Raw genomic sequence first — 13,244 nt, 5'->3', positions numbered from 1 at the left:
GTCTTGTTTTATCCACCAGTATTATATGCAGGGCCGGCGTCAGCACCCAGCACACCCAGGCAAATGCCGGGGCCCTGAGCAGGCGGAGGGACCCACTCGCCGTCGGGCTCCCCGCTGCCCTATGGGAGCCGTGAACGGAGGAGAGCGGTGTCAGCGCCTGCTCTCCCCCCGCTTGCTCAGGGCCCCGGCAAAATACTTACCCCTCCCCTTGCCTCCGCAGCAGCTCCTGCATCCTCCGCAGCTGCTGCACTGTGGCGTCTCAGGTCAGAGGGCGCGGTGATGTCTCAGGTCAGAGGGCCCAGTGACATCTTTACACCGCACTCTCTCCTGCACAGTCACAGCGCAGAGCGGGATGAGGCCGCTGACGCTGGAGTCCGAAGCAGCGGCCGCAGGTGAGGAGTGAGGTGTGTATTTGATTTTTTTTTTAATTGAATGGAGGCCTGTGGCAGTATAAGGGAGGGGGGTGAGGTGGGGGTGTGTGACATCCTGCATGGGGCATTATATGGGGAGGGTGAGGTGGGGGTGTGTGACATCCTGCATGGGGCATTATATGGGGAGGGTGAGGTGGGGGTGTGTGACATCCTGCATGGGGCATTATATGGGGGGGGTGAGGTGGGGGTGTGTGACATCCTGTATGGGGCATTATATGGGGGACTGAGGTGGGTGTGTGTGACATCCTGCATGGGGCATTATATGGGGAGGGTGAGGTGGGGGTGTGTGACATCCTGCATGGGGCATTATGTGGGGGGGGGGGTGAGGTGGGGGTGTGTGACAACCTGCATGAGGCATTATATGTGGGGGTGTGTGACATCCTGCATGGGGCATTATATGGGGGGGTGAGGTGGGGGTGTGTGACATCCTACATGGGGCAATATATAGGGGGGTGAGGTGGGGCTGTGTGACATCCTGCATGGGGCATTATATGGGGGGGTGAGGTGGGTGTGTGTGACATCCTGCATGGGGCATTATATGGGGAGGGTGAGGTGGGGGTGTGTGACATCCTGCATGGGGCATTATATGGGGGGTTGAGGTGGGGGGGTGACATCCTGCATGGGGCATTATATGGGGAGGGTGAGGTGGGGGTGTGTGACATCCTGCATGGGGCATTATATGGGGGGGTGAGGTGGGGGTGTGTGACGTCCTGCATGGGGCATTATGTGGGGGGGGGTGAAATGGGGGGGTCTGACATCCTGCATGGGGCATTATGTGGGGGGGGGTGAGGTGGGGGGGTCTGACATCCTGCATGGGGCATTATATGGGGGGGTGAGGTGGGTGTGTGTGACATCCTACATGGGGCATTATATGGGGGGGGGTGAGGTGGGGGTGTGTGACATCCTGCATGGGGCATTATAAGGGAGGGGGGTTGTGACAGCATGCATGGGGCATTATAAGAGAGGGGGTGTGTGTGACATCCTGCATGGGGCATTATAAGCGAGAGGGGTGTGTGACATCCTGCATGGAACATTATAAGGGAGGGGGGGTCTGACATCCTGCATGGGGCATTGTAAGCGAGGGGGGGTGACATCCTGCATGGGGCATTATAAGGGAGAGGGGGTGTGACATCCTGCATGGGGCATTATAAGGGAGGGGGGTGTATGACATCCTGCATGGGGCATTATAAGGGAGGGGGGGTGTATGACATCTTGCATGGGGCATTGTAAGGGAGGGGGTCTGTGTGACATCCTGCATGGGGTATTATAAGGGGGGGGTGACATTCTACATGGGGAATTATGTGGGGGGAACAGCCTGCGTGGGGCATTATATGGGGGGAACAGCCTGCATGGAGTGTTATATCGGGGCCAGTATTCTGTATGGAGCGTTATATGGGGGCCAGTATCCTGCATGGAACGTTTCATGGGGGCCAGTATTCTGTATGGAGCATTTTATGGGGGCCAGTATGGAGCATTATATGGGGGCCAGTATTCTGTATGGAGCGTTATATAGGGGCCAGTATCCTGTATGGAGCGTTATATGGGGGCCAGTATCCTGTATGGAGCGTTGTATGGGGGCCAGTATTCTGTATGGAGCGTTATATGGGGACCAGTACCTGTATGGAGGGTTATATGGGCGCCAGTATTCCGTATGGAGCTTTATATGGGGGCCAGAATTCTGTATGGAGCATTTTATGGGGGCCAGTATTCTGTATGGAGCATTATATGGGGGCCAGTATTCTGTATGGAGCGTTATATGGGGGCCAGTATCCTGTATGGAGGGTTATATGGGCGCCAGTATTCCGTATGGAGCGTTATATGGGGACCAGTATTCTGTATGGAGTGTTATATGGGGGCCAGTATTCCTTATAGAGCTTTATATGGGGCCAGTATTCTGTATGGAGCATTTTATGGGGGCCAGTATTCTGTATGGAGCGTTATATGGGGGTCAGTATCCTGTATGGAGCGTTATATGGGGGCCAGTATCCTGTATGGAGCATTTTATGGGGGCCAGTATACTGTGTGGAGAGATTCACTGTTTTCTGAGCTATTGTGGAATTTACAATAGATATCACTCATGTAATGTAAGAAGTGAAATCTTCGGCATTGTACTATATATATATTTCTCTGCGGTATCTGTGCATCATGAATCGTGGTATGTATTAAAGGGGCCCACTGAGACTCTTTCCCCCGGGGCCCAGAAAAACCTGGAGCCGGCCCTGATTATATGTTTTATACTTGTGTAATGAGAACGGTGGAGATGGCAGGATTAGAGCTGATCATAGATGGGACTTCTCCATCTGTTTGTGACTTTTACAATATTTGTTTCAGGGTGAAGATCTGACCCATATTAATACTACAGAGACATATGTGAGGGGTGATGAGCGGTGTAAAGAGGAGATTCCTACATATGACTACCCAGGTGAGTAGTAACCACTAAATGCAGAGAAGTCACAGATTCTTCTCTGTCACTGGCTGTGGCTGCTTTATCGGTGGTGTAGTCCGACCGTATCACAATCGTGTGATCACCATTCTTCCTCTAGACCACAACATTCTCCCCTACACAAAACTGTTAACCCCTTTCTGACATTGTCCTTAAGGTCCCTGTGCCCTGGACCTTATGGACCAGGTACGTATTATTACTACATGGCCATCGCACCCGCACACAGGCTGTGCGGGCGCAATCTCTGCCCGTGTCAGCTGATTCTGACAGCTGACACTCGGCACGCAGTGCCCGCACCGCTCCCAGCACTTTAACCCCCTAAATGCTGCAATCGATGTGATTGCAGCATTTAGCGAGTGAGCAGAGGGACAGCAGCGGGGTCACAACATCCGGGTCATGACAACATCCGGGTCACCAGCCCCAGCAAGTTAGTTTGATCATGCGCAGTGCATGATCAAAGTAACTTGTGTCTGCAGAGCTGACAGTTTATTAGTTATAGCAGTGATCCTGCACTGCTATGTCTTATAACTGCGATCAGCCTGTTGTAAAAATATATTTAAAAAATATATTTTTGCAACATATATTAAAAATAATATATGAAAAAAACCAAAACAATAAAAGCACACATATTTGGTATTTCAGCGTCCAGACGACCTGACCTATAAAGCTGTCCCACTAGTTAACCCCTTTAGTGAACACCGTAAAAGAAAAAAAAATAAGCAAAAAACGGTGCTTTATCATCATATTGCCAAACAAAAAATGGAATAAAACGCGATAAAAAAGCCGCCATACAGCTCCATCAGACGAAAAATAAAAAAGTTATAGCTCTCAGAATAAAGCGATACACAATAAAAATGATTTTTTTTTTTTTTTTGCAACAGCGCCAAAACCTAAAAAACAATATAAATGTAGTGCGGCTGTAATCGTACTGACCCGAATAATAAAGCGATCTTATAAATTTTTCCACACGTGGAACGGCATAAAAAGAACTCCAATAAAACAATTCCCGAATTGGTGTTTTTTGTTTATTCTGCCTCCCAAAAATCGGAATAGAAAGCGATCAAAAAATGTCACGTGCCCAAAAATGGTACCAATAAAAACATCAACTTGTCCCGCAAAAAACAAGCCATCACATGACTCTGTTGGCCGAACTATGGAAAAATTATAGCTCTCAAAATATGGCGATGCAAAAACTTTCTGTGCTGCTGAATGTGCTCATATGGTCCCTACAAGACCAGGTCCAGTCTTTCTGGCCAAACATCACTTTTATGATCGACAACATTAAATGTACAGTGAGGGCCAACTACACAAAAATAATTACACCTGCGCCATGATATATCTCTAAGCTGTGCGTGGCTGATGGCTGTAATATACATTTATTCACGCCTGCAGGAGATGTGTTGGCTCCAGCCCTGGTTTCATGGATTCACTCCACATCATAAATTCCATTATATTTCAATCCTAAGGAATTCAGATTCCTGCACAATCTCTCCTGAAATGGGGGCGCTAATACTTTCTCTACTCTCCTGGTCAGGACTCATAGTAGCTCCAATGGTCCACCATAAATTAGTGCAATTCTGGTTTAATGTTGGAGTTCTCCCCTCATACATACGTTGTTGTTGGGGATGTAACATAGAATAAAAAAATATGTCTTTTTTTTTATAGGTTTATTCTGTATGAAAGTTTGATTTGTGGTTGCATCAGCCGGCCTCACTTATGTGAGTCTGTAACTCCCTGGTAGTCTTTAAAAAATAGATCTCCATTGTCTCTTCCAAATGCCCGAGATCTAAATTTAAGACACCTCAGCTCTGCAGTATTATAAAAAGTTATTTTTAAATGTCTAATATTTCTTCTTGAAACTCATCAGACAGAAAATATTGTCCCTTAGGCTGAGTTCACACGATGCGTTTTTAATGCGTTTCCGCGGCGTTTTTGCAGTTGCGGAAACGCATGAAAAACGCATGGTAGAAGGGCAGCAATGTTCCCCAATTGAAATCCGCATGTGCTGTGCCCATGATGAGGATTTTTCCGCAGCTTAAACGCTGCGCTCAAAAATCCGCAGCATGTCAATTAATTTTGCGGAAACGCTGCTCTTTTGCCGCCATTGACTTGCATTAGACCGCATGGAATCCGCATGACAGTATATGTTGATGCGCTTTTCATGCGGTCTAATGTGCGGATGGTACCCGGGTGTGGATGAGACGACTCGCATCCAGACCCAGGTACCATTAAAAAAAAAAAGAATAAAATAAAAAATATATATTCTCACCTTCTGACGGCCCGCGCAGCGCTCCTGCTTGGTTCCCGGCACTTTGCGGTTGAATGAAGAAGGACCTTCGCTGACGTCAGAGTCATGTGACGGGTCACGTGACGCTGACGTCGGCAGGTCCTTCAGTCTTCACTGCCTGTAGCCGGACCAAGCGAAGCAGGACACCGGGGGCCATCAGAGGGTAAAGTATATATTTATTTTTTGACATTCACACACTATATAAATCCATGCCGGTTGCCGGTTGCATGGATTTATATAGTGTGAAGTTGACAAGCACTTTCCAAGTGATGCTAAAATCGCTTGGGAAGCGCTTGTCAACCCGCATGCGGAAATGAAAGTGAACACCGCTTCATTTCCGCATGTCCCTGGCAGGAAACCGCATGTACAATCCGCATGCGTTTTTTCCTGCCAGGGAGATGCAGAAACGCTCAGGAAAAAATCCTGAGCATTTCTGCATCGTGTGCACATACCCTTACGATAGTTTAGATTGCCAAGAGCCACCGAGCCCCATACTCCAATTACCCCAGAGAGGTTTCACCACTAGTTACTCATTTTTCTTTGATGAAGACTATTGAGTTCGATCATTTCAGTAGATGTGTTATTGTCTATAGTCAGTTTTTGACTTCAGTAGTTAGTGCCCAAAATACTCTGATTTAACCCCTTCCTGCTGCCAGTTTTGTGTTCCTATCTGGGCCCATTTTTCAAATCTGACGTGTGTCACTTTATCTGGTGATAACTTTGGAATTCTTCTCAAAGGATAATAAGAAACAAATGGACCTTACAAATTATTTTCCTTGAATCCCACAATCCCCTATATACGGTTGTACATTACTGTCTGGGCACATGGCAGGTTAAGAAGGGAAGGAGCGCCATTTAGCTATTTGAATGCAGATCTTGCTTGAATAGTTTGCAGACACAATGTATTGGGGAAACTGTTCATGGTCACCTGCCAGCTCAAAAGATGGCTACCACAAACAGGCTTGGCGCTATCTACTCCATTTTCCAGATCCCAGATATTGCCTTGCTCATCACTATTTAACCCCTCTACATGGATCTGGAGTTACACAGAGACCCCCAGGCTTGGGCCACAGTGTTACCTGCTGTTCTGTGGTGTGAGATGGGAAGAAGAATAGTCAGGTAGCCGGGTCAGAACCAAGAGGGCAGAGAAAATACAAAATCAGAAGACACAAGAGTAGTCAGTAAACGGGCCGAGGCCACAACAGGAAACAAATACACAAGCCGGGAGCTGAGCACAGAGGACTGAACCAGAGGAGAACAAGGCTGTATCTGGCAGCTTCCGGCAATATGCTTCCAGCTTTAGTAGGGTGCGGTGCTCTCCAAATGGCTGAAGCAGGGAGCAGATTACTCCAGCTGGACAGCACACACACCCATACTGCCAGACTGGATGGTACTACAGGTCCCAGGCACCCTAATCTTAGTGGCTGGACAGAGCCAGCACCGCCCAGAGCTTCTGGTTCTGACGTCTCCTCCATCACCAGCGCCACCTGCAGGATGAATAAGGAGGTGAGAGAAGCAGACGTCACAGGAGAAGATCCCAGAGGAGATGGGACCCACCATTTATAGAAGCCCTAATATGACAAAATGTCAGAAAAACAGAGCAGTAGAAATCCACATAAAGTGACTCCATTTTGGAAATTATAACCTTGAATGATATAATCTTTAGAAGTAGTGTGATTATTTTGATTCCACATCCTAAAAAAAAAAAAGAAGAAAAGCGAGGCGCTCCTGTGTATACCGGTGATCTTTGAGGGGAGGAAACCGGAAAATAGATTGACTAACCTTGTGTGGTTGCGCACCGCTGCACAACCACAGATTAAGGCTCCGGCGTGAACCGCACCCCGCACGGGTCTCAGGCTGACCGGCTGACAGAATCACATGGGGCGTGACATCACCGCGGGTCCTTGTAAACGGTTAATAAGCCGATATCTGCAGCCCCCAACCGCCCACCCAAGAGGGAATCAAGAATACAAAGTTGCTGTGGATTTCAATGGGGCGCAAGGTGACGGCAGGCCGGGGTATTTGTTACTCCATCATTTTTTTTATTAATCAAATGGCTTCACAACATGTTTCGGCTAATGCCGCCTTCATCAGGTGATGGCCAATATTACCACACAAGCACTTTATATAGAAGTTTAAAGAATTAACCAGCAGGTGCCAACAATTGACCAGTTAACCCTCAAATCCCCTTTCTAAGGGCCAACCTGACTTGGCTGATAACAGAGACAAAACATCAACACTAAAATAAAACTACATGAAAAAAACTATATATACAAATAAAAGAAGAATATAAAAAGAGTAAAGGCTGCATATATTCATAATTACACTCATATTAAAAACCTAATAAAAATAAATATCCACTAGATTTTTCAATTCTACATAAATTATATAACTTACTTAATAATATTTTCAAGTCAGAGATTCAGACCTTCCGGGGATAAAGTTCCCAACTTATAGATCCAATAATTTTCCCGGTTTACCAACCTTTTCTATCTATCATGCACCGTGTCAGATATATGATCAATAATCGTAAGGTGCAGATATTTTGGATCTTTCTGATCTTCTAAGAAGAAGTGCTTTGACAACTATGGAACAAATCTCCATTTCTAATATTCTGCCGATGTTTATTTAGCCTGGCGCGCATTGGTTGTATGGTGCGACCTACATACTGTAGGCCACATGTGCACTCCAACAAATATATCACACTAGATGGTGGCCCGATTCTAACGCATCGGGTATTCTAGAATATGTATGCGGCCGACCGGGCGCAATCACCAAAGCAGTTTTTAAATTTGGCGGCAATATCGGTGATTGGTCGCAGGCGGCGGCCGCGACCAATCAGCAAGCCGTGTTAGTGAGGACTGGAGAGCGTGTTTAAATTTGGCACCAAAATCGCTGATTAGTCGCGGCCGGCAACCGTGACCAATCAGCAAAGCGGTGTTAAAATTTGGCGCCTATATCTCTGATTGGTCACGGCCGGTGGTCGCGACCAATCAGCAGAGCGGTATTTAAATTTGGCGCCAATAATGGTGATTAGTCGCGACCGGCAACCGCGACCAATCAGCAGAGCGGTGTTTAAATTTGGCGCCAATATCGCTGCTTGGTTGCGGCCGGCCACCGCGACCAATAAGCTAAGCGGTGTTTAAATTTGGCGCCAATAATGCTGATTGGTCGCGTTCGGCGACCGCGAGCAATCAGCAGAGCGGTGTTTAAATTTGGCGCCAATACTGCTGATTGGTCGCGGTCGCCGGCCGCGACCAATCAGCAGAGCGGGGTTTAAATTTGGCGCCAATACTGCTGATTGTTTGCGGGCGGCGGCCGCAACCAATCAGCGAACCGTGTTAGTGAGTACTGGAGAGTGTGTTTAAATTTGGCGCCAAAATCGCTGATTAGTCGCGGCCGGTGGTTGCGACTAATCAGCAGAGCGGTGTTTAAATTTGGCCCCAATACTGCTGATTGTTCGCTGCCGGTGACCGGGACCAATCAGCAGAGCGGTGTTTAAATTTGGCGCCAATAATGCTGATTAGTCGCGACCAGCATCCGCGACCAATCAGCAGAGCGTTGTTTAAATTTGGCGCCAATCTCGCTGATTGGTCGCGGTCGGCTGGCACCGACCAATCAGCAGAGCGTTGTTTAAATTTTGCGCCAATCTCGCTGATTGGTCGCGGTCGGCTGGCGGCTGCGACCAATCAGCAGAGCGTTGTTTAAATTTGGCGCCAATAATGCTGATTGGTTGCGGCCGGCGACCGCGACCAATCAACACAGCAGTGTTTAAATTTGTTGGCAAGATCGCTGATTGGTCGCGAGCAGCGTCCGCGACCAATCAGCACAGCAGTGTTTAAATGTGGCGCGAAGATCGGTGATTGGTCGCGGCCGCTTTTTAAATGTTGCGCCCAAATCGGTGATTGGTCGCGAGCAGCGTCCGCGACCAATCAGCACAGCAGTGTTTAAATTTGTCGGCAAGATCGCTGATTGGTCGCGAGCAGCGTCCGCGACCAATCAGCACAGCGGTGTTTAACTTTTGCGCCAAGATCACTGATTGGTTGCGGCCGGAGAGCGCGACCAATCAGCGAATCATATTGGTGAGGACCGGGGAGCGGAATCGTATTGGTGAGGACCGGGGAGCGGAGCTGCCTGTGCAGCTACTTCCGCTGCGAGAAGCCGGGAGATGAGCGACTGCTCGCAGCAGAAGTATCCCGACCAGCAGCGCCGCTCCCCGGTCCTCCCTTGACACCCTAGCCGCATGGATGTCAGCGCCGCTGCCTGTGCGGCTACTTCCGCTGCGAGAAACCGGGATATGAGTGGCTGCTCGCAGCAGAAGTATCCCGACCCGCAGCGCCGCTCCCCGGTCCTCCCTTCCGCATGGAGGTCAGCGGCGCCGGCGGTCAAAGTCCTTCTGCTGCTACTGGCCGGGAGATGAATGCCTCGTGCCGGTCATCTCCCGGCTGCATCTCCGTCCCGCAGATGAGCCGCTAACGGCCACCATCTTTTTTCTGAAATCCCGCGTCGCTGATTGGCCTCTGCCGGACCAATGAGCGACGCGGGATTTCCTGGACAGACAGACAGATGGGATAAGACGATTATATATATAGATATGACGACTGGTAGTCTGTCCGGCATCTAATCTGAAAAGTCTCCCCCGTGGTGGGCAAACTAAAAGTTTTTGTTCCATTATTAATGATCCCACAACAGACACATCTTGATGTTCTACATCTAAAGCACCCATCCCCCCTTCCTTGGTTTATATTTTTATACTTTATATAATTCTTAGTCAGTGATGTGGAGCTAGGCGCTAACACATTTTTCAGATTCTGACACCTCTAATATATAATCCTTGGTTTGGCCGGCAGTTGCTTGCCCAAAATCGGATCACCGGATAAAATGAACCAATACGTCTTCAATAGGTTATGAAGAATAACTATATTGGCTAAATGTTGTAACGAGACTATACTCAGCACTCAATGGTTTAATAGTCTCATTTTTTACCACAGTGGTAGGTCCGGCCAGATTCCCCTTATTGTTTATCATTTCCAAGCATTTTTCTTGGGATAAACATTTGGCTTTCTTATATGCATCACTTAATAATTTGTCAGGATATCCCTTTTCCCTGAATCTCATCTTTAAAATCCTAGATTCATTAATAAAATCCACATCTCTACTACAATTTTTCCTAATTCTCCAATACTGTCCATAGGGAATATTACGCACCCAGGCTGGAAGATGGCTGCTATCATATGCTAGGTAACTATTCACATCCACCTCTTTGAAATGCGTGGAGGTGATTATCTTTCCTTCTGGGTTTTTTTGAATCAGGACGTCAAGGAATTGAATACTTAAACTGGATATATTAGATGAAAAACTAAGACCCCGGGTATTATTATTTAATTCAGATACAAATATAGATGCTTCCTCATGGGTACCGGTCCTGACAAAGAAAAAATCATCTATAAATCTCCTATAGAGACATGTATGTCTAGTATATAGATGGGACTGTACGATGAAGACAGACTCAAACCTCCCCATAAATAAATTTGCATAGCTAGGGGCAAATCTCGTCCCCATCGCACAACCTCTCATCTGTTTATATGTGGTCCCTTCAAATGAAAAAATATTATTGTTTAAGATAAACTCAATACTTTCTAATAAGAACCTTTTCTGTTCCAAAAATATAGAGGTATCTGAACACAAATAATGATCAATAGCCTCTAAACCCAAAATATGTGTAATGTTGAAGTATAAGGAACTCACAAAAAACATAATAATGATAATCTTTTTATTTATATAGTGCCAGTATATTCCGCAGCACTTTATAACTCAGACAATTTACAGACATTATCATCACTGTCCCCATTGGGGCTCACAATCTACATTCCCTATCAGTCTTTGGAGTGTGGGAGGAAGCCGGAGAACCCGGAGGAAACCCACACAAACACCGGGAGAACATACAAACCCCTTGCAGATGTTGTCCTTGGTGGGATTTGAACCCAGGACCCCCGTGCTGCAGTGCTAACCACTGAGCCACCATTCCGCCCTCCTCCTAGGGAGGTAAATCCCTCAACAAGCTAATAAAATGTGAAGAATATTTTAAATAAGATTCAAGCCTAATCACATATTTTTGTAAAAACAAATCGACATAATTTGATAAATTAGCTGTAATAGATTTTATCCCCGAAATGATGGGGCGACCAGGGGGATTGGTAGTACTTTTATGGATCTTGGGTCGGAAATAAAAATAAGGGGTCTGAAAAAATTATATATCCAAAAATCTTTTCTCTCTCACATCCAAGATCCCCTCCCTAAGGGCTCCCTTAGTTAAGTTTTTATATTCCATAAGATGGTGACAGAATTATCACAATCTAATTTATTATAATAATCAGTATCACTGAGTATCCGCAAACCTTCTCCAGTGTACTAACCCCGATTCATCACCACAATACCACCGCCTTATCAGCTTCCTTAATAATTATTCCTTTATTCTTCCGTAAACTAGAGATGGCTTGTCTTTCTGGAGTCGTCAGGTTATCCCTCTTTTTAATACGAGTAAAAGTGCGAATGTCTTTTAAAATCAGTTGCTGAAAAGTCTCGAGATGACTTCCCTTATGGTGAGTAGGATAAAAATGAGATTTACCACCTAGTGGAACATGGTGGAAACCCATAGCGGGCACATGATTTTCGACTCCATTATTAGCAAGGGGTATACTTGCGTTTATTGATTTACGTTTTTCTTCAATAATAAAGTGACGTTTTAACATCAATTTCCTAAAGTACTCATTCAAATCTACATATAAATTGAAAACATTCAAACTTGAAACAGGTCAAAAAGAGAGTCCTCTACTCAATAGTGAGATCTGACCCTCAGATAAGGTGTGGTGAGATTGGTTAAAACTGCATACCATTTTCTGCTTCTCATCTTTTTCTCTTTCCTCAATATTTACCCTAATGGCTTTGTCTTTTTAATTAGCAAATCCTACAGGGCTGCTATTTTTTGGGATGGCTCTACCTCGCCCCCTACATCCCCGATATTTATTTTTCTTTTTGGTTGGCGAGCTTGGGCCGGCTGAAAAAATTGGGATTTTTGTATCATAAAGGAGCGGTGTGTTTTTTTACCATTGAGAGGCGGTGCAGTTTCATTAGTTAATATTACAGCTGGTGATATCAATTATATTGAAGAAGTTCTATTTTGTGGAGGTGGTAGCTTCACTGATTTATCAGTGGAACCTTCCTCTAATGATGTATGCCCTACACTTAATGATTGAGATATTGTTGGTAAGGAATTTTGGGAATCAGGATGGATAGTTAAAATAGAAAAATCCAATGCACTAACACCCTGCATTGAGGTTGCACCAATTTAATTCATTTAACCCAAAATCAACTAGTGATGATTGCTCTGTATCATTAGAAACACCACTATCCTTATTCACCACTGGTAAGATAGAATTACTAGCTCCACCAGTGTTTGCTTGATTCTCCCCAATAGGAGAAGGACACAAAGTAACTATTGCACTGTTAGTTTCCATATCCATAGTTTGATTCCACAGGCACTTTCTGCACTGTGGATGTTGGAGAGTGAAAATTGCAAATATTCCATTTTATTACCCAACACATTGTCTCCTGGATCACAATCTGGGCACTTACATACCATAAATTAAGTGGGTTCTTCTCACTATAGTAATGCCAAGTACATGGATGATAAATGTGGTTTGGACACACTGCAAGGCTCAGAAGAGAGGAAGAGATATGACTTCGGGAGAGAGCGGATATTGCTGGATTGGTTTATGGAAGCCATGTTGCTTTTCTAGAACCTTTGAGCCACTAATAATGTGGAAACCTCTGTTATTACACTGACAGATGATGGACCTGAGTTGGGGACTTGTTTTTTGTGAGTTGAGTAGCAGTTTTTATTGATATTCTTTTCACCTACAATGGTGAAAATAATATTTGATACACTGCTGATTTTTCAAGTTTTCCCACCTACAAAGAATGGAGAAATCTGTAATTTTTATCGTAGGTACACTTCACCTGTGAGAGACATAATCTAAAAAAAAATCCAGAAAATCACATTGCATGAATTTTTACTTAATAT

At 45.7% G+C, this 13,244-nt stretch overlaps 1 protein-coding gene across 1 annotated transcript in view; it reads left to right on the top strand.

The window, feature by feature from the left end:
- LOC141178631 (uncharacterized) overlaps positions 1-13,244 on the top strand; it is a 48,941-nt gene that overhangs the window by 32,490 nt on the left and 3,207 nt on the right. The window contains exon 6 of the mRNA XM_073660520.1: positions 2,763-2,853. Within this exon, the coding sequence (XP_073516621.1) occupies positions 2,763-2,853 (91 nt within the window). The remainder of the gene's footprint in view (positions 1-2,762; positions 2,854-13,244) is intronic.

Source organism: Phyllobates terribilis, unplaced genomic scaffold (genome assembly GCF_046119375.1).
Source record: "Phyllobates terribilis strain yellow unplaced genomic scaffold, ASM4611937v1 Scaffold_29__1_contigs__length_15306474, whole genome shotgun sequence".
Classification (NCBI taxonomy): Eukaryota; Metazoa; Chordata; class Amphibia; order Anura; family Dendrobatidae; genus Phyllobates; species Phyllobates terribilis.
The sequence above is the reverse complement of the archived record's forward strand: the minus strand, read 5'-3'. Positions and strand labels throughout refer to the sequence as shown.